This window comes from Pezoporus flaviventris, unplaced genomic scaffold (assembly GCF_033815535.1).
Source record: "Pezoporus flaviventris isolate CSIRO_AGI_PZ_B2104156 unplaced genomic scaffold, CSIRO_AGI_Pfla_v1 ptg000095l, whole genome shotgun sequence".
NCBI classification, from domain to species: Eukaryota; Metazoa; Chordata; class Aves; order Psittaciformes; family Psittacidae; genus Pezoporus; species Pezoporus flaviventris.
In genome coordinates this window covers 152,314-174,783 of record NW_026892643.1, presented here as the reverse complement: position 1 = coordinate 174,783, position 22,470 = coordinate 152,314, and the positions used below count along the sequence as shown (strand labels likewise).

The 22,470-nt window shown below is 40.5% G+C and overlaps 1 protein-coding gene across 3 annotated transcripts in view; it reads left to right on the top strand.

The window, feature by feature from the left end:
• CLYBL (citramalyl-CoA lyase) overlaps positions 1–22,470 on the top strand; it is a 168,253-nt gene that overhangs the window by 44,504 nt on the left and 101,279 nt on the right. For all 3 annotated transcript variants that reach the window (XM_061476314.1, XM_061476313.1, XM_061476315.1), the window contains exon 2: positions 21,237–21,341. In XM_061476314.1, the coding sequence (XP_061332298.1) occupies positions 21,237–21,341 (105 nt within the window). The remainder of the gene's footprint in view (positions 1–21,236; positions 21,342–22,470) is intronic.

Here is a 22,470-nt window from a genome sequence, read left to right as displayed (position 1 = left end):
CATGTTTTCATGCTGCATATCTACTCAAACATCATAGCAAAACTTAATGGCTACTGTTTTACTTCTGCGTAAAACATTTTATGGCCTTTTTGTGCAGCAGACATCAGGTTTCAATCACTGTTGCCCCATAGAGAGAGAAAAAAGTTGGATGAAGAACTATCAAAAGTCTTTAACTACATAAAATTTTATTTCAGGTCAACTTCCCATAAAAGATATTAAATGTATTTTGTGGTTTATTCTGCATGTTAACAATTTTAGAGGAGCTGCAATATTTTGGGAGAAGCAGTATGAAAGGGGGAAGTTAATTCACAGAAGATGTTTTACATTTGGGGTAGTTTTCCTTTGTAAAAGGGTGGATTTGTTTGTGGAAGGGGTGGCTGGAGAGTGCCTCCTTCACATTCTCAAAGTGGCTTTAAAAGCTCACTGTTGCCTTCACAGTATTCAGATTTCTGACCTTCTGCTGAGCCTTTTTAATCATTGCTTTAAATTTTTGATGTTCCATTCATAAAATCCAGCACAATTCATGCATCTTAAATTACATCTTTTGCTGCCTGAGCACTGCCGAAGTTCCCAGCTGAAAAGTTTAATTAAAAGGGAAACTCTGACATGCTGCTGGGAAGATTAGTTCGCATTAGAATGGCAAGATAAAAGAAAATTTACGTCTAATCTAATTAACACCAATTAAAAGATGTAAAAGAATTTGCATCGGCCAATTGTTAATTATGCATCAATTTGCCTTTCCTGTGACAAAAAAAGCGGAACGTGACCTGTTTTGTTTTAGGGTACCTATAGTGTGATGATATTGCCACAGTCATTTTCCATGCGAATTGGCTGCGATGGTAACACTTACTTCGCCTCATCCCGGTGCTTTGGTTTGTGCTCAAGATTTTAGTGGAAGGTTATTTCAGCCTAATTGGTCTGTAGCTTGACAGCTGTGTGTAGGGATGATGGAAATGCAAATAAAACCTCTGGGTTTACAGAAACCAGTTGTGCATAGGTATATGCTGCTTCTCCTTAAATGTATGTATGCGATAGCCTGGAGGTGTTGGAGGGGTATGCCTGCCCACTCCGAAGTGTGAGTGTGTATTTACACATGCTTATATTAATTTTGATTCACATATTTTTTGAGATTACAGATGGGACTGTCTGGTGATAAATATGGTTTTACTCCACATGCTTTGACTGCTTTTATGCAGGATGTAATATTTTGAGAGAACTGGTGTGGCTAGTGAACTTAGTTTGCTTCCAGGTAGAAGGCTGAAGATGTTTCATTGCTGTATGCTATGCACTTGCTATGAGTTTAGAATGATCCTTATTCTTTAATGTGCATTTGCTTCTTTCTAATTGTATTTTTTTACAGATTTAAAATTTAAACTTGAGATGTCTAGTTCAGTATAAAGAAAGGACCTGGGCAAGACTATGCTGTTCACATTCTGTTCATACCGTACTAGTGGATGATTTTATATAGAAATACCATTTTTGATATGAACAATTATGAAGTTTATTACTTGTTGCTGGATTTCCTGAATTCATATTTACTCTATCATCTTTTTTACTCTTTTACTCACTATCTGTTCAGCTGATATCATACAAAAGGTTTGCTTTCAATGTGCCAAGTCTAATGACGTTATGAAGCTGTCAGAGCTCTGAACAGCAAAGAAGGTTGTGTATTTCTGGTAACCAGCTACAGAGGAAACGAGGTCCATGCTTGGGTCTGAAACAGCAGTTATGTTAACCCACTTTAGGAAAGTAATAAGGAAACAGAATTTTTTGGCCAAGTTGCATATTGTGTGGACAAAAGAAGAAAGGAAACATACCAAAGGGAATAGAAATATTTGTGTTACAGTATTGATTGCAATCAAATGCTTGTAACAACGTCTTAATTAAGAATTGCCCTGAACTTGCTCATAATGTTCAAAAACCTAAGTAACTCTTTACCACTGTAAAAATATGTATCAAGTAACTCTTCCGTATGTCTTGTTCATGTTGTGCCTTGCTGTGCTGTTCTTTATGCTTTATATTGCCTTTTGTGAAAAGCATCACAAAGGTTCTTTCTAAAGAAAACAAACCAGGAGCTAGAACATTAAGAGTACATTATATATTTGACCAATCACTTTTATAAAGTCTGATGCAAGTCTTTAATCTGACATCCTTGGAGAATGCTTTAGTTTTTAATATTTCTATGACCTTCTCCAGGGGACTGAAAAATTGCTTTGAAGTATCAAAGTGGTGCATGGAGTTTTAGCTGTGTGATTCCCATTAAAGTCAGTAGGAGCCAGGTAGCTAAAACTCAACACAACTATGAAAACATACTCCTTGTGCAGTGTTAAGTAGTAAAGCAATTCTGTGACATGGCAGTGACATTTTACTGCATTTGCTGGCTTTATAGATCCACTCAAGGCTTGTATTTTTTACTGGAGTTTTACTGTTCAGTGGAAATAATAAAGGAATATTCAAAAGCAGGTGTAGGCTAGTCTAGTAAAAGGCACAGCTGTTAGGAAAAGCTGGCATCTTACATATACTTTTAAAGTAAATTGGCAAAATCAGTTTTGCAGACTCCGAGCTCATCACCTGCATGTTGGTCATACTGCAAGCATTCGTTCAAGGCACCTGAAAGTACCTCCCATGCTCTCAGCCCAGGGTCAGAATCAGCTCTCAGTGAACAATGGCACTGGCAGGTGATGGGGATTTCTTTGCTGAGCCATGCCCCTGTCCAAGGAAAAAGATGAGCCAGTGCTTTCCAGAGGTACTGACAGGCAAAGCAGCCATATGCAAGATAAGCCTGATCTAATTAATACAGTTTCTATCAATCTGAAATACCTCTTCATTTGGCAAATTTATCTACAAAATGAGCATTCAGTCTGAACATCAGCAAAGCCAGAGGGATTGGGGTTTGGAAGGTTTGGTGCCTTTTTTGTAATATCAGGGTTGTGGAAACCTCTAAGAGGGCAAAGTAGTTTTATTTGATGTTGTTTCACCTACGGACCAGAAAGATGAGACTTTCAATGGGAACTCCAGCCATTTGTATTTAGGGATTGCCTTGCTGGATAGGTCCCAAAGAAATCTGTTACATCTTAATCAAACATTGCCACCAGCTTCCAGAAGCATGCCTTTACATTCAGCTTATGGCAGTAAAATTTTTACTTTTGTCTGTCAAAGATCTTCATTGCTTATATTTTGTATGAGCTTCTGATTATATTCCAAATCCTACTGCAATAAGTTTTACCCTATACAAAACCTATATATTATTTTCTGTTGACCATGACAATCTGTCCTACATCTTTTCTAGCAAAGGCAACCCATAAAATCAGAGGTGTTGGTCATCCTCATTAACTACCTCTCAGCCATTCTGGATTTGTTGCTCTTGATACTTTCTAGCTATAGTGTCTGTCTAACTGAAAGCAGCTGTTTTTTACACAGCTCTGGTCCAGCCAAATTGACACCAAGTAAATAGCCTGAAATATGAAAGGGCAGTGTCTTCTGCAGACAGCTCATTAATTTCCTTTTGAATTACAGATAAGTTTCTGCAACAGGTTTTCTGAAAGAGTGTGGGAAGTCTGATTTATGATATTAAAGGAGGAAAAAATGCAATGGTATCTCTGTTCAGTCATGTCCTACTGTACAGTTGCATAGGGGCTTGATCCTCAATTATAAAACATGATTGCCCTTTTCCATGCTTACAGGTTTTTTTGTCTCTGGAGCTACATGCAGAAGTTCTTAGGGTTGTCATACACCAGGGACCAGTTAGAAATAACTGATAATTCACCGAAGTAGTAAAGATGCTTGAGAAACAAGACTATCACAATCTTTAAGCAAAACTCAATTCAACATTTTCCTGCCAAGGTCATCTTTTCTTTGTCTACTATTTCACAGGAAGAGCAAGCATTGAGAGGAGCTGGCAATCAGAGCTCAATTTATCTCCTTAAATTTGGGCTTTGTCCACATTGGCTTTTGTCCAGTTTGAAGTATATTTGGAACCAGCAAATTTCCTTCTTCCTCAAACCAAAACATCCTCTAAAAAAGTCACAACACAATCAAGCTGTTAAGTGTCCATGAAGTTTAACTTACACCAATGTAAGATGCCAGTTGTTCTGTTCATCTTGCCTAAGATCAGAAAGGAGGATATAAAGCTTCAAAATCTTGTACTTCCCAACAATGTCCGGTAGCCATCTGATGATCTGAATAGCATTTTAATGGCATCCCTGCCTGGGCCACCCATGTCTTCCTGAGCGAGAACCAAAGCTGTCTACCAGTGCTGTTGGCTGGGACCTGCTCCTCAGTGCAGTGTTAGCTCACAGATGTGGCCTCTGAGAGGAGTCCTCCAAGTTGCAAGAAAAGGATTCAATACTCAATGAGGAGTATTGTCACAAAAGGTTGTGACAGTAGCTGTTGTTGAGTTGTTGAGGAAGTTGAGGTTGTTGAGGAAGTAAACTTCCAGCTGTCGTATCTCTTTTATAGGCAGCACTGGAGAATCAAAATTATCTCTGACATGACATGCTAAGAAGCCTACAATACTCAAAAGATAAATCTAGCCATTGATACCTGATTACAGGTTCTCAATATGGCCAATGCTATGCTGACCTTTACATTTTCACCCAAAAACTGTGAAATGTTCATGATTCATCACATTTCCTCAAGAATTCTGCAACGTTTATGGAACTAGGAAAGTAGATTTATAGTGTTCAAGTTATAGCGTATCATGTTTTATAGCATCAAGTGTTTTGTCGTTAACATGCTCATTTCAGTTTTTCTTTAGCTGACTGAGAAATTTCCAGAATTAAATAACATGGGGAGATGGCAGGTAGTGTCCATGAACTAAGATACCCTGAATCCCCACATTTTTGTTGTGTGAGTGAGTCTCAGAGCAGTTTGCCTGGAGCCCAAGTGCTAGACAGGGTTTTCAGAGAAAAGTGATGGTAATTCATCTCTAATATGGGCATATAGATCCCAGAAGCTACAGGTTTCAGCATATAAAATGACCCAAAGCACAGACAATTTTATTAGTTAGATTTCCTGAGCTTCTTTGATTTTAAGTACCATTTTCAAACCTTTTGAGAAGTCCATATTTCTGAAATACTGACCTATATTAAAAGATCCAGACACAAGGCCAAGGACTTGCTCAGGTTTCCTCCTCTGCTACCCCATGAGTATTTATACTGACAAGCTGGGAAATGTAGAGTGATATTTATTGCTATATCACAATAGAAAGTAACTTTTCTCATACAGTTAATCCAAAATGAAGTTTCTGCCATTTTTAACAACACAGTGTATGTGTGTACATCTTTGTTTGCATATTTAATTCAATTACTAGAAAATTCTTGCCTTTGATTTGCAATACATAGTAAACACATCTGAATAATAGAATACGCAATAGTATCTTTACATGAGATTTATCAGACTTTTCAAGTTTAAAGATGTAAATAGATGATGATTTTTTAATAGATAATGATTCTATTATTTATTTCTCTAATTGATAAATATTTTGAAGTGTGCAGAGGCTGAATTGAATTTTCATTAAGTACCTGGTCAGGGACCTGGCTAAATGATTCTTTAAGCAGTCTGGGGGAAAAAAAAATGCTCATTGAAGACTTGTTAAGTCGTGTGAGAATATGCATTAAATGCTTATCTCTCCTGTGGGTATGTAGATATCAGCTACTTGGTTTACTGTGTGAGGTTTAATGCTTTTCTTCTAATTTCTAATGAACTTTACCACCAGACTACTTGATCATGACTAAGCCTATGAACAATGCAAATGGAATTGCCCCCTGATGGTGAGGAATGGGGCCCAGATGGCCCTTAAAAGGTGATAATTAGGAAATATAGCATATCTGAGTAGCTAGAAAGAGAGAAATTTGTTGAAGACAGTCAATCTGTTTGAAGCAATGGTCTTTCTCTTAATTATATAGATTTTCATCTAAGGCTGCTTTAAAATAAATATTCCTAGAAAATTTTATTTGTAACTGAAAACTAGAAACCACTGTTTCAGCTTCTCCCTGTTTTAAATTCTCCGTAGAACCTTTTCATCTCAAGTTGTCTTCAAAATATGAGTGACAGGCTAGCTGCGTATGTTGCGGCAGTATTTTGGGCTGTAGGTATTCTGCTGCTGCAAAATGGCAACAAAATGAGAAGCATCAGAGAGATTGGTGTGTTGTAAAACGTATGTGTTACCAGAAGTCAACTGTGAACTCTACTGGATGAGATTTTGCTTGCTTCTAGAAAGATTTGTCACTGTTTTGAGTGTTTCAGTGCCTTTTGGGAGTTTCATATAAAGCTCAGACTTTTATTTCTCTATTTAACTTATAACTTTATTAAAACACTCCGATTTGGAAATACGTTGTCACTTTATATTACAGCTCAGATGCTAATTAAATAGCATCACAGGTCATTTAAGACTTTCTGTTGTAGCTCTCCTTTTACAGCCACCTTATGAAACAAGGTTTTATATTGTTTGTGTTTGCTGTGTTGTGAGAAAAATACCAGTGGGGAAGGAACATCCATATTGCTAGCTTTTGGAAGGATATTATGGGGAAAAGAGACAACTTACTAGTAAATCCACTACTATTACTTCTGTAAATTTGATAAACCCTGTACCTGAGAGGGATGTGATTCAAGCACGTATCACAGTTTCAGGGAACAGGTAGATACAAAGGTAGACACATATCACAGCTAGGTGCATGTCAAGTAGTAATTTTTTTGAACATGAGGTCTTGATTTGAATTCAAGTGTTGAATGCAAGTGTGCGACAAGTATTTAGCAGGAAAATCTGTTGGGATGGCCTATTTGACTCAAGCTTATGTCCTGATTCACCATGTCAGAAATAATTCTCCAAAACAGAGGTGTATCTCATAGATAGTGTTTTGTTGCTGTGGGAGAGGACAGACTTGCTGACAAAGTAGGGAAGGTTCTCCAGGAAGATTATTTTGTCCCCTAAAATATGTAATTCTGTCTCATATTCTTAGGAAAGAGAATCCCTTAGGAAAGAGTACCATGTTCTGACCCTGTCACATTGAAATGGAAATAGAGGGCTCAGCAGTCACTGTATTGCTGGGGCCTGAAAGTGCTCTGATCGTCATCACCCATGTTAACCTCTACCTTATGTTGCGGATTGTCCTTTGTTTCTAAGTACATTTTCCTCAGCTTCTCGTTGGCTGAATTGGGGTCATCGAAGGTTAAGTTTCTAGGTCTATAAATATCTATGCATTACTGGTTTCTCTTCTGCTGGAGTGTTCTCTTCATATGACGAACCAAAAACCAGTGCAAACGGAAAGCCAGCCTGTTGAGAGGGAAGCTACAGGAAAATGTTTTTTTCCATGACTCCCTTTGATTTCCTTTCTTCCCAGTGTAAGGTACTCCTGTGCATAGAATGAGCTCTATATTCAGTCATCTCTTCTATGTCTAGAGGTCTTACTGCAGTAAGTAAAAATATTTTTATGAGTTTGAACATACGTGTATCAACTTGTTTGATGATACAGACAATATTATATGGTAATATGAATACAAAGTGTAATTAAAAAGTAGTCTTTGTTGTCAGTTTGCTATAGGTTAAACTGACATTGTTATAATACACCCATAAACTGTTCCTCAGATTGACAGGAGTTTGAGCTCCCAGATATTTTATTTAATTAAAAGTTTTGCAGTATGAAAACAAAGTTTGTGAAACTATTTCACATTTTCTAGGGGAGTTTAGAAACTATTAGAAATTACATAGAAAATAATGTAGGTTGTTAAGAATAGCTCTGGCTATTCAAATCAGTATTCAATCAAATTAATACAGTTTAAGGAGACGTGACTGCTGAAGTGGTAAAAAAGCACCAGATGTAAGGTTGGGGGCGGGGGGGAGGTGGAAACAGTGAATAAACACAGCATATTCATCCTCTCCAGTTCACATATCACAGTATACTGTAAATAAAAGTATAATTTCAGCAATGCCTGTGGGATTCGCCACATGCCTGACCCAGGAGTGATCTGGATCAGTGATCCCCACTGATCAGAATCCATGTCTACAGCCAGATACAGCGTGACAGTGAGAGCCGTAGTAGTAAGAACTGCCTGTGGGTCTTGCATCATTTGGATGACTTTCTGAGTGCTGGAATAGCGTTGTATATTTGGATAAAAGCAGTTTAGCAAACACATAAAGGGGTTGTGCTTCTTCATCCCTATCATGAGTTTGCCACATGCCCATCCAAAGCGACCAGCACATACAACTGGATGGAGTTAAAAGCAAAGGAGGCAGGTGGTTGTTATCTGCATGTAAGAAGCTGATTGCCCATTTATCGGTTCTAGAAGTGATTTTCCATTTCACAAGTCATGTGCATGTCTTCCAGGAGGCTCCCACTTTTCCTTTCTTCTGTGCGCCTGTGCTGCCTGTTCTGGGTGGCTGTGACCCCTTCTCTGTCACAATGGAAGGCTTTGCTGACACCCAGTTACATCTCCCAAGTCTCCTGAGTGCTGAATTTCTTTTTACTCTGGCTGCTGTAAACCAAATCACCAAACCTGCTAGGCAAGATTGCGCTGCTTCCCAGCGTTTCCATAGCGTCAACATCTTAAGTTCCCTTCTGCTGTGATTGGAATAGTCGAGTTTATTCCACTACTCTTTTGCACTTGGTTAAAAAAAAAAAAAAAGGAGATTCTCACTGTCATTAGTGTTGTTTGTTAGTCAAAAAGAGTGGGTTTAATCTCTCTATCCATCCCAGCCTACCAAAAACCTTCCAGAATGTTCCACATTCTGTCATTTACAGGTAATTTATTGCAAGTTTAATTTTACATGGCAGGAAGGAGAAGACAAAGGTGGAGGGTTACTGCAAGGCACTCTGATGCGATTCACTGCGTTTGTTCTGTTTGTTTATAATTGATTGGGAATGGTTAAAGTACCTAACAGCCACCCGCTGTATTGTGCTGATATTTATATGGTACTTTTATATTCTGCCTGAAACTGTAAGCACAAAGGGTTTCTAAAGAATTAATATAAAACTTGCTTGTAAAATTCCAAGGTTTATAGCATGATTTCTTCAGTGCAGACCTGTTTGGTTTATGTGGGTAGATGCTACTTAACTCTGCACGATCCTTCCCCCTGCTTCTCTCATACAGAAAAACTCCAGGTTTCGAAAAGTTTAAAACCTTTTAATTTACTGAGACAAACCTACCTTGTTTTGTGAGGAAGTTATTTTGAAAGTAGGTGACATGTATACTTACAAGACTAACGTGGCATAGATATCCTGAAGTACTTTGTATCACTTGGGTAACCAGTGGCCACTTTTCCCTAGCACTTGAAACATTTTGTTTAGAATTAACTCTTTTGTAGCATTCTTTTCCCTCTCAAACAGGCAGCCTAACCTTGATCTAGGAGATGATGGTGGTGCAAACTGGTTCAGGACCATCTTTCCCCTTTATCCAGTGACCACACTTGCCACAAGGCGAGCCTCTTCTGGTACTTTCTCTAAAGCTGAATTTATGTGTTATACACCCAACCCTGGGTCTGTGGCTCACAGTTTCCTGCTGCAATAATACAGCCCAGGGTCTGGTGAGCCCTTTATTTCATCGTGAGCCTGTGACCATTGCAAAGCTTTGTACCACCTCCATCCAACCATGTTGGCCTATCATCCAAGGGGCACAACACTTTGGGGAAAATTCTGCTGCTGTTTCTGAGTGCTGCCAAACCTGAATGTCTCAAAAACATCCTTTGGAGCCTCTCCCACTGCTACTGCGGTCACTCCTCCAATTTCAGTGACTTCCCGGAGACCACTGTATTTCAGTGCCATAAATAACATTATCCTAATGCGACCTTCCGCTATGCATATATACTGGTCATTAACTCAAGAGCTGAAAACAGTTGGAGTAAACTGAAGGGATTGAGGGAAACAGAGCAAACTTACTAGTCCTGACCAGGTGGCTTTGCTTAGGGCAAAGGAGATGTGATGTAAATTTTTCCCAAGTCCTTTCTGAGTGCAGGAGGTGGTGGGGCTGTCTTGGCCATCTCCACTTCCAGGGAGGCTGGTCTTTCCCCAGCCCAGCTTCCTGGGGCTTGCTGTGTCTTCAGGCTTGGTGTTTGGCTGTGGGAGAAGACCTTAAAACAGCTGAGTCAGACCTGCCTCTGACAAACCGAACCTGGCTGGAGAGCAAGTCTGCTTGGAGCTGTTAGCTGCATGTGGCACTGACCATTAGTCCTACCTGGTGCTGTAACTCTGCTTAGTTGCTGTGCTTCAGTGTTGTGCCTGCTGGAGCACCTGAGTCTCTAATTTCCTTCTTGAATGAGGTTTTAATGAAAACCCAGCTGAAACATTAAAACCCACGAGGTTTTAAAATGTGTAATAATAATTCTAAGAGTATTCCAGTTTTGAACTGTGGGGTCCCCACATTTCCAAGCTTTCCTCTGCAATCAGCCTGTCTTGAGGCTTGCCCTCTTTTAAAAATCATCGTGTCGGTTTATGACTCTCAGAAAGGAAGTGTGAACAAAAGACAGCATACCACGTTTTATAATGCTGTTAAATCCCAAGGGCACAGTTAGCATAGTGAATGTTGCCAAAAACGAGAAGAGGCAAATGCCCCTATGAGTATGGTTATTTGTGCCCCTTTTCTTTTCATGGGCTGGATTCAGCTTTAATGAACGCATCAGTGTGCCAGGAGCATCAGAGGCTCTCCCTGCGCCTTCCCACCCCCCGTCCGGATGTTATTACGCAATGTTAAGTATATTCTTTCCTGGGTATTTGCAAAAGAATGGGAAGATTACCTTATTTTCATGTCTATAGCCTGCATCGCAGATAACTTGTGCCCTGTTAGGAGTACTTACACTTGAGGCTGTGGTTAATCTGCACCTGCAGAAAACCTGTGTTAAATAAAAAGGCAGAAGCAGGGTGGGATTAGAGAAAGGAAGAACCAATTGGTCACACAGAAGGAGCTTTTGGGCAGGTGGAGGAAGAGTAAGCTCCCCATCACATGCATTCTCCTTATTTTGTTTTGGTTTGTATTTGAACAGCTAACCCGTGGATTGCATACATGTAAATAGGAGACTAGGAATTCACACTTTGGGAAAGGAGCAAAGCTGCCTGCTTTAACACTGTGCTCCATAGTGGGATATAAGGATTGTCTTCACTTTGCAAAGCAGTTTTGAGTTCAGGTAGCTAATATACATCTGCTGTGCTCAGGTAAAAACACAGTGAAGACAAGGCACTTGGGTTTTTATCTGAGGTCATACCCCGACTCCGCATGGAGTTAACCTTCTGATAAAAATGAAGTACTTAGTTTCCACTGTCTTTCTACCTGCCAATATCTGCCATGCACAAGTTATTCCAGTGGGGGAAAAAAAAAGGAAAAAAAGCCTCTTTTTTATCAGGGAGAAGCCTGAGGTGGTGGAATCCTCAGCCTTACAAAAATATAAATGACCAGGCTTTGATTCCTGCAGAAGGTTTAAGGCTGATTATTTTAAGAACCGTTGAAACCTGAAGCCGCAGCCCTCTGATTACAGTCCTAGTCTGTATTTGACATAGTGCAGTAATGATTTCTAACATCTATTTTAGTTTGGATTTAGAGAGAGGCAACCTACATTGAAGTATATTACCATGCTCTGACTCGCTAGCATTGTGTAGGAGGTTTAAGTCAGATTATTTTAAGAACTCAACAAGCCTGAAACAGCATTTTTATGATTATAGCTTTTTTTCCCCCATCCTTTCCACCCGGAGCAGTAGTGAATTCTAACATCTCTTTTAGTTGGCTTTAGAGCCGAAGCCAGCCTACACTGAATTGGCTTCTTTTGATGCTACAGTATTGACTGAGGGGAGGGACAGATGGAACAAAAATCCTAATTGCCCAAACTTACAATAGGTTCCCAGCAGCAGCCATCACAAAAGAAATGTTAATGCAGTAAAAGGTAAATGGAAGGAAGCTAAACCCAACTTGTGGACAATTCAAAACCTACATCAATTTATTTTAAACTGCTTCCTGCAGTTTGTGAACACCTTCCTTATCATAGTAGAATTATATTTGTTTTAACATTAGTCACTGCTCTGCAGAAGTCTTACCATGCTTCTGTGATTTGTAAACTGGAAAATGTCATCTGGCATGAGGAACAAATGACTTCCTATGGTCCAGGGCCAATGCTCTTGCAGTTATTTGTTGCAAATGGTCAACTTCCCCTGTATAGTCTTCACAGCTGCAGCTGAACACTATCTTTTCTAGCAGAGAGAGTTGAGATATCTGCAATCACAACAGATTCCAGTAGTATTTTGATGTTCCAGCCATGAAATGAGGGGGATAAATGTCATTCTCCATCCATCCATCCATCCATCCATCCATCCATCCATCCATCCATCCATATCTCACAACAATTATGTTTATGTGTCATTCATCACATTTATATTTGCCATGTTTTCTGTTCTGATGCCACCATATTTTCTGTTACCTGTATGTCTGCCTTTTAAAATGCATCTCCTGTGGATGGTGTTGCAATTAATTAAGAGTGTGCTGTAAACTGAAAAGTGCTTTGCAAGAAGCCTATGCCCTTGTTCCATGCCGTGCAAAGCTCCTGCTCATTAAACAGATTTTAAGAGTTAGTTTCTTTGGCTTACCATCATTACCTTGTCTAATGGTGGGTACAGCTGAGGAGTGTTTTGCCAGATCTTAGACTTCCAAACTGGGCATTAATTCAAGATAGGACTTTGACATGCTTTCTGCCAGAGTGTGAAGAGTCTCTAATCACAGAGCAATCCCCCCTGGTGTTAGACCAAATATTTACTATTTGTGTAGGTGATCTGACCTCTAAAGAGTCATCAGTCATAAGTAATTAATATATACTTTTCTTAACTTTTGTTTGTCATGATTTTCACCGGCTGTTTGGAGTCCACTGTTCTATGGTTGATGGATAGGTAGAATTACACTCTTAGGAGAAGCAGATAAAGCTGTCATTTAAGATTAAAGTAGGTGGGAACTGGTTCATATTTAGCATAGAAGATTTTCATTTTTCCACCCTTTTAATAAAAATCATTAGTAGTAAGTTTGCAAGGACCATACTTGGAAAACTAAATCCTGCCACAAGTAGCTCAGTACCTTATTGAATTTGTCAGTCAGGTTCCTCCCCTTGCCTTCTCATGACTGCAAACATTACACCAGCATTGTAGACAAGAGCTGCAGAGCTGCGAGTGGGCAAGGAAGAAGAAAGTGATTTATGCAATTCTGTATTTTAATGAGAAACTTTCTTAGTTGCTATACATACAACTCTTGCAAAAACAAATGCACCTCTCAGATGCAAGTGTATTTGTCCATCCATGGGGTCATGTTCAGTGAGATGGTTGTAGTCTCCCCACTTCCGTGTACCCAGGAGGAGACACTGAGGGGCTCAGAGTTGAAGCAAGAGATGCCTTCACCTTTGCTGATTATTAATGCAAGTGTGCTTACGTGGACACACGTGTCTGTGAAGCTGTTCTTTATATGCTTTGACATCATTCCTGCATTTTTTTGGAAAAAAAGCATGGATGTTCTGAGTGCCAAAGTCTGACTCAAGGTTTTTCTCCAGGGCTTACCTCTGGGTGCCTTGACAGTAGTAAAAGTGCTAAGTAATTTAGCTTCCAGGAATTCCTGCAGTGAACCGTACTGCAGCTCCCTGCAGGGCTCCCTACCTCCCCTCCAGGGGTGCTATGGGGCAGTTGGTATTTGCCACTTTTTTTTCACCTTGTTACTTTTAAAGCAGTTCCCGAACAGCCCTCTTCCACCCATGTTACAAAACTACTGTTCATTTCACTCAGAAACCTGTGACAGGACTGTGATAGTCACCGTCACTTTTGCTTCTGAGAACCTTTGGGTTTCCCTTTCCATCCCCAGCACAGCCTCAAGCAGGGTAGATGGAGGGGTGCACCTGATAGCTCCCCCATCCTATCCCCTTGTACAGCTCCAGCTGAATTCAGCAGGGTTTAGCCTTTAATTATAAAGTGCTTTTTCCCCACCTCTTCCTGATTATTAACCCTTTCTTTGCCTGGCACATGCACCACCGGTGGGAATGCTGCAAAAACGCCTACCTGGGGCCCCTAGGGAGCTGCTGCTGGTACTGTATAGCAGCGAGTTCGTTAGCAGAAATGAGGCCACATCTCCCCTCCTCCCATTTTCCTTTCAGCCTTCTTTCCCACACAGCGAGTTTTGTACAGAGACTCAGGTTCTTATGAGCCAAATTATTTCCATCCCATAGCCATCCACTACTGCAGGGTGCTCAGTTTCAGTGCCTGGCAGCAGTGTCACTCGCTGGTCCCCTCCACGCTAACAATTCAAGGTCTATATGTTTAGTTATGAAAGTCAAAGGTTAAGTGATTTGGGAATAAAATGTCACTTAATGCGACAGAAACGCGACAGAACTGAACCCGCTGATGCTTGCGTTACTCCTGGGGTTTTCTTTTCGCTGGCAGGCTCGGTGTTAAGTAATTTTATTAACTGAGGAGGGGGAAACATATTATTCGCTAACATTTTTATCCTCACTGCAAAATTTATTGTGTGTTGCTTCGTAGGGATTTGAAGGCGGCACGATTGGGAAGGCAATGAAAGTAAAAATGGAACTTTTTTCTTCTTCTTTCAGAGGTGTTATTTGAAGCATTGTACAATTACTCAGAACGATTAATTGTTGCTTGTGGCTAAACAGATGATAAATTTTAAAATTATATGATTACAGTGTGTCAGCATAAAAGCTCCGTGTCCCAAGTGTGTCACCTTTTTATGTTTCTGTTGACAAGGTTCACGTTTTATAGCACACCACCAGAAAGTGTTGACACATATTCAGATCACTGATTAAATGTTTTAAAAACGTGCCACTCAGAAACTAACCCTGATGGTCTTGGAGACAGGCATTTTAGGAGACTGAATGCATTTCCCTTCATCAGTTAGGCTGTAGCACAGTAAGCAGTATTAATTAACTTTTATTAATTTTGGTGCATTATTATTTTAAGACCAGAGCTATTTATAATGTATTTTCTGGCACATTTTCTTATGGTTGTCTTCAATATGGTTTAAAAACATGACTGTTAAATATTTACTCAGAAAGATACTTAGGCACTGAAGCAGGGAAAAAAAAACATCTTTAGTAGCATTTTGTGGAGGTGTTTTTCAGTTTGGAGGGCTTTGCTCTTGCTCATAGTTAACACTTTGATTTGTCTGCCTTGAGACAGTTGGATGGTGTTAGAAAGTACAAGTTGGTGCTGGAGATGCCCTCCTTATTTTGGAGATTTCACTTTGTTCCAAGTCCTGCAATCTCATCTGCCACCTCAGATGTTTTCTCCTGCATGGAGTTGCCTGGAGGTGGGCAAGCTCTACGCAGGCACAAGATTCAGGCTTGCTGCATGTCTATTTACTGCCTGCTCTCACAGGTTGCAGGGCAGTTCCCATTCCCACTTCTTTCACAGAAGGGTTGCTTCTTCCAGCAGAAGTGTTGTAGGATAAAAAGCAAAACCAGCCCGGAAAGCACAGGTTGGGACCCAGATGTTTTCTCTCCCAGCCCTGCTCACTCTCACAAATTCAGCCTTCTCTGTAGTTTCTGCCCCCATCTATTTTCTGTTCTTGGAAGCCAAGTGGCCTGTTTGCAGGGATAACCCTGGGTGTGCTATTGCGTAGCTGTAAAAGTTCCTCCTGTGGGTTGCTGTGCGTTTGAGCCTCCTGGGCCTGAGCCTCACATGAGAACCACGGCTCTCATTTTGGAAGGCAGGATCTGGGTAGATTCTGCACTGCCTATCCTTCAACGGAAAGCAATTAACCCTCATTAGGTAAACACTGCTTTTCATTGGAGATATGTTGTGAAGCTCAACTTACTATTTTCTACCGGGTTTAGGGGGAGGTTTAGGCAGAAGGTGTTACTGAAATATAAAACGTGCCATCTCTTAGGATTCTTTCTCAGTGTTTGCAACTCCAGCCTTTCCTGAATGAAACTGTAGTATTTTTGGAGTGAAAAGTTTAGACAAGTAAGGATACGTGGTTGACAAATTACCTTGCTGTTTCATGTGATAGGAATGTTTAAAACACAATGAACATATCTGTAATTATCATATCTCTTGTTTCACTGGTAGATTTTATTTTGCCTATAATTGTCAGTCAAACTATTCATCTTATGAGGGTCATCTGTATTCTGTTTCATTGTCTAGCAATATAACTATTCAGAGACAGTTTTATTCTTGAAAACACTACTAAAATTTTGTGCAAATGAGGAAGCTGACTAGCTGAGTGGTGAAGGGATTTTTAATCGCACTATTTAAAGCCTTTTGAATGCTTTGTTTCCAAAAGATCATTCATCATGAATAAATGGATGAGCTTCAACTTCAGTTTCTAGTGAAAACTGCCTATAAACATTTTTAAATAAATAACTTATGGAAGGAGACTTCTTCACATCTTTACGAATTGCAATAACCTCTTGTGGGGGAGATAAGATCTGTTCCTGCATCTGTAAGACCCAGAAACCATTGAATATATTCTTAAGTAGAGCAGATGGAAGAGTCCTATCACCTCCTTTCTACTCTTATGGTAGAAGGTAGATGTTGACCCACCTCTTGCTTTCCTTCCCTGTTACACCACAGAGGAGCACTTTTCTAGCGGCTGGACTGTGAGTCAAACCCATCAATGGGGCGGTGGTGCAGTCACATGTGCAGCAAGTCCCTCTGGTCACCACCTCACCCAGGAGCCACCCTTCTTGTTTGACCCCTGCCGTCTTGAGGCTGCCACCCTCCTGCTTGTCATCAGGTGAGGTGATACAGATTGTACAACACAAGGTGGTAGGTGTGTATTAAAGAGGAAGAAATTGTGATTTTCATCCCATCACTGAGAAAGTGGTGAGGAACTGTCCTGTGGGGAGCTGCCTCTTCTCTTCACAGCCTGTGTAAAGGAAACAAGTAACTTGTGTAGGCTTAAGACCTGATATTTAGTAAACTGAGGAATTTTTAAAGGCAGACAAATGAAATCCTGGTTCCATTAAGTCACTGGCTTTTTTATCTCATTGAATTCAGTAATGCTGAGGTAATTCACCCAGAGTGCTCCGGAAAATCATGCTCTGGCAGTCAAGTAAATGGCTGAGCACGGGGCACCTTGAGCCGAACCTCCTGTTGGTTAAGTGATGTGACCAACACAGAAATGCTGGATCAGTGGCCACAGCTTGGGGTTTTCCAAGATAAACAAGAAAACATTACCTCAATATTTGCTTAATTTATATTTTTGCAAAATGAAATACCTTCCAAGCAGTAACAAATGGAGCCATCACGACACTAACAGACATGAAAATGCATCCGTCGCTCCACTTACTTACACTACAAAAAGAGCCTGCACCGAAATTCCCAGTTGGGTATTATTTCCTGGATTTACTACAAAAAGAACAATGCATGTTTATTAAAAACAGAGTGGCTTTTAGCAGAAGCAGTAGCGCCGCGCACAATACACCAAAGCACAACAGGGGCCTTCTCCCAGCAATTGATGTGGAGAAGACCTTTGGCAGAGCAATATGGAAATTCACATTCAGTGGCTTGATTAATTTGGAGTTTGGAAGCCACCTTCCCGAGATGGATGACAGTGGCTTATTAAATAAATAAATAAGGAGCAAGCTGAAGTCGCGCCAGCGTTATAGCATCAGATTTATGTCATCTGCACAGGCAGAAAAGGCCTTTGTCGCCGCTATTGTTCCGCCTGTCAGCAGAGGCCTTGGCAGCGGCCTTTTGTCAGTGCTTGTGTCGGGGTAATAACGGGGAGATGACGGCGGTTGGTCCGTTTGATGTAACCAAGTTTTATGGATGCCAGAGTTGGCATCCGCACACGCGGGCGGAAGGAGATAAGCGTGCCGGGGCGCCAGGCTGGCCTCCCCTCAGCATCCCTCTCCAGCAGCTGGATGGGGGGAGATGCCAGCCAGGGCCCCTGGGGCTCTGCTTCAGCCTTGGGCTATCACCCAGGGAGCTGAACAGGAGAAAGGGCTAACGGTGAGCAGCATCTCTCAGGATGGCAGGTTGTGCCTGCTGCAGCTCCCTCCTTGCCCTGAGCATGGCTCCAGGGCCTGGGAGCCTGCATGAGTCCTATGGGAATATTGGAAGCAAGTGGCAGCTTCAGAGTTTGTGTGACTAAAACTATTTCAAAGTAATTAAGAACTGTGTGGTACAAATCAGGGTAACATGGTATATAGTACTAATCTGGCACACTCAGGTTAGAAGCAGGTAGGAATATTAGGAAAAAACCTAACTTCTGCATCAGAAGTTGTTACATGTTTAAAGGAGTGAATGCATCCTAATTTCACATCCTTTGTAGGGGAGCAATCTTCTGCGATCCCTGTGGTTTTTACTAAAATCTTTGTACTTCTTTTCAACTTGTTATCTTTATGTGTTATCCTAAAAGATAGAAGACTTTAAAAAGCAAAACTTTATATGGAGTGCTGTGTGATTCATTTTACCTACAGAAACATGAAAAACGTTTATGTTGCTCGTGTGGAACTCACATTAAATATGAAAAGTAGATAGATCACCACAAGTCATGAAAAAAGGTGAGCACGCTGACCTGAAGATGAAATATAAAAAGACTTCCAGTTTGCAGCTGACTCTAAGAGCAACCCACTTTATTATACCACAAAGCTAATACCGTTGGGTTAAAGAATATTTGGCACCCCTTTGAGAGTACCCATCCAGGCTTAGCTCTGTGACTGCAGAAGGGTTTGCATGAGGACTGAACAGTTGCCATTCATGTTGGAATTTCCAATTTACAAGCAGAGTATGAAAATCATTTGAACTCCACTAATGCAGAATTGAATAACAGGGAATTAATTACAAAGACTTTTTGAACTGTTTTTCCTGCTCTGGCATTTTTTCAGAGGCCAGTAATTAAAAGTGAACTGAGTTTGACACCAGTGAACTAAGTAACCCATTGAGAAAGACTTCATCTAGAAGCTTTTTTTTTCTTGGCAGCAGGGAGGAGGAGGTTAGAACAAAGTCACCAAGTTTCCTATTTGTTTGTTTTGGGAGTAGACTTTATACAGCTATAAATCTTATGGTACACAAGTAAAAGACACAGTATTAAAAAAAAAACAACCAAGCAAAAAATAACCCTGGAAAAACCTCTTATCTTACTGCATCTCATGACACTGATAGCTACACGCTAAAGAGATTTGCCAGGGTGGAATTACAGCACAGGATTTTGCTATAAACTCCACTGGGCAGAAATCCATCTCATTTGTATAATACAAAATCTGTAAAGATGCTGGTCATTATGCTGGGTTATGCCAAATGTCAGTGTTCTTTGAAAAAAGGGTGTTAAATCTTTGTGTGTGCATGTAACGGAGGAAAGTGTTTTCTTGAACCAGCTTACCCTGAAAGTGGAGGGAGAGCTGAATGTAGGAAAGAAATACATTTTACTGATTACATTTGGCTGTGGTAAGCTAAAAAGATCCATACTACATGAAACATTTCCAGTATAAGGGCTAAGCATTATAGGTAACCGTACATGTCAATTTAGCCTAAGTCCTGTAAATGCATGTTATATATCTATTACTTTGGAATGTATTTTATTAGTATTACATAGAAAACACCCTTGCATGACTTTATATTAACTCATGCACATACACCAGCAGCTTCTTAAGCTGGCTGATGCTTGCCTAAGCAGTGAGAAGTTTTCATCCACAGTAGCCTTCTAGAAACAGAAAATCCTGTTTCCAAATGGTTGTCTTCACTTCCGTGTGACTTCAGTTGGTGAATTGAGAGCTTCAGATGTTTTCAAAAGAAGCAGACCTCATTTTGCAGGAATTATCTACCCTAATTTACCTATATAATAAAAAACAAACAACAACCAACTCCAAAATTGTTTGTGAAGCATCCTTCTGCTGTACATGGCATAACTTCTCCTTATCTCTGGAGCTATTCTTTCATGTCCTCAGTTGTGAGTGTAAATTAATGTTAGACAACGTGTCTAGGTAGTATTCAAAGTGCTTTAAAGAAATTATGGAATATATCAAATGTAGGGCAACCTATTATGCTTTGGACTGACAGAAAATAATATGCTAAAAAGCATTTGTTTTCTCCTCTGATGCTAATTACATGGCTCTGGTGTCCTTCCATCACTCTTTGTACCTCTCATTTTTTCTGTCTATTTGACTGCATGTCCTTTTATTCTGTTCCATTCTGTAGGATTTGTTCCTTTCTTGTCCATAGCATATAGTTCCGGTTGTGTTTGTTGGGGGAGGGAAGGTATTTTTAGGTGAGGATCTGATACCCCAGGTACTAGAATCAGTATTTCAGTTGAAGCCTTCACACTCGAGCAGCCCTTACGGTGCAGTCAGACGTATACTCCAGGAAACTGAGTTGGCCCCACTGTTTGGATACAAAAACAGAGCAAGGCTGTTACCTTGGCGTTTCCTTTGTAGTTTCCTGCACCCCTCTCATCTGGCCAATTTGATTGAATTTTATTAGGAAGAAAAATTTAGCACCTACTAATTGGTATTAAGATGCTTTTTGTAAAACTGTGTTGCAGGCCTGTAATGTTAAGGGACTAGAAACAAAATTAGACTCCAAATCTGCTTTATAACCCATACACTGAGATATCTAAAGACCCAAACAACCAAAAATTCATGGAGAACAATGTCTGAAGCAATGACCACTGTAGGTGTTGTGGAGGCCAGTAAAATATAACTCTGAGTCAGAAAAATGTGGTTAAAACAATGTGCTTAGAGATCCTTCTACCACTGTTTTGTAATATGCTGAAGTGTTTTTTTCTAATTTCTGAGCTGATTTTCTGGATCCTAACTAGATCTTCCGAAAGAGAGTGAAAATGAGAGAAAATCTTTATGGAGTTTGTCCTGACCTATAAAAGCACTGCTCTGCAGGAGTTACAAATGGCTTTTTGGCTAAGTTCAGAAGCTGAAAGGGCCTCTACTTGTTTTGTCTCCAGCTCTGACAATAGCCGTGGAGAAGAATGTCTTCTTTAAAAGTCCTGGGGATCAAGCTGAACCTTCAGCTGCCGGAGTTTCGGCTCTCCCCTTCCCTGCCAAAAAAAGAAAAAAAGTTAAAGGGCCTAATCCTGTTTCCATTGAAATTGATGGAACTTTGCCTCTTTTCGGAACTTTTTTTTGGTAGGCTCCTCTTTTGGGCTGCTGGAAGCATGCGTTACGCTTTTAGGTTAAAACCAGGTTTCATATTTTACAGTACAATGTAAAAACATCTGAGGAAAGGAGGCAAGATTTCATACCTGAAAAAAAAGGAACCCAAACTGTTCTGAGTTTAATAACAAGCAGTAGGACGCTGGTGTTTTCTACATGGTTGCAGGTGGTGTGTTCTCTCCCATTCTTGTTTGCAAGCTTCTGCATCAGGGCTATGGGCAGCTGTCCCCCAGCACTCAGGATCCAGCACCAGCAGGCACCCTGCAGCCAGGTAAGTAAAGCAATTATTCCAAGGGATAGCTGAGCTATTAGTAGGTCTCCTTGTTTCATTCTTAAAAAATCAGTGCTTTCTGATATATCAGTGCCACCCCACTTGCCTAGGCAGTGAGATCTGGGCTCAGACCAGCACCTTAAGCAGGTTCAAACATGCCACTCCAAAAAGGCCCAAGTCATCAGGCCATTTGCTGTGTTGGTGGAGCATCCTCTATTCCTCGTGTTGAAGCTGAGCAAGAAAGAAATACCAGTGGCTTTTTATATGGCCAGAATTTACCTATGCCTCAGCCTACCTGAAAACAGCTGGTGTCCTGGAGAGCAGGATCTTTCAGGTAGCATAGGCAATAGAGAGGACCCTGGCTCCCCTTCCCTGGGACATGCTCATATACACCGTGACCTGCACCTCCTCTTGTCCAGTCATGTTTTAGGACAAAGAAATGCCTATGAGGGGGCTCATCCTGGACTGGAGATGTTCTGCAGTGGGGTGGGGACCCATCAGAGCGCACTTTGTTTCTTCATCCCTGTTCCTCACAAAGAGCTGTTGAGGATGGAGGGCACTGCAATACAGTGAGAAGGGTTAAAAGCTTTCTTAATTGCAATTATCTTAAATTGCTAAGACAAAACCGTAGCTGTAGCTTTGAAAGTGCAAGTTGTTCGGGAAACTTCTACAGTCAGTAATGGGAAGGAGGAGCATCAGGAGGGCAGGTCCTCTATCCCAAAAATACCAGGCTTGCTTGCTAGATGACTTTTCTTTGTACATGTCTGATTCCCTTGGTTGATTGTAGGGGTGACCTACACAAGTAATGCTTTAAGTTACTAGTGTGAGGTGGGATGAAGTCTGCTCCTGAATTGGGAAATTAAACTGAAAAAGTCATGATGACACTGAAAAGGAGCAGTCCCGAAGCAGCAGGGGAAGCAGAAAAACAATTCTGCAGCCAAAATAAATCTCATGGTTAGCTGATAGAAAAAAAAAGAAAGAACTACCTCAAAGGGCGTGGATTTCTGAGTGATTATATATCTGAATACATATCTATGAGCTTGTAGACCTGTTACAAAAATGCATTCTATTTTGCAGAGGAATGTAAAACGGTCATCAAATTGACAAAATCAGATTAAAGACAATTTGG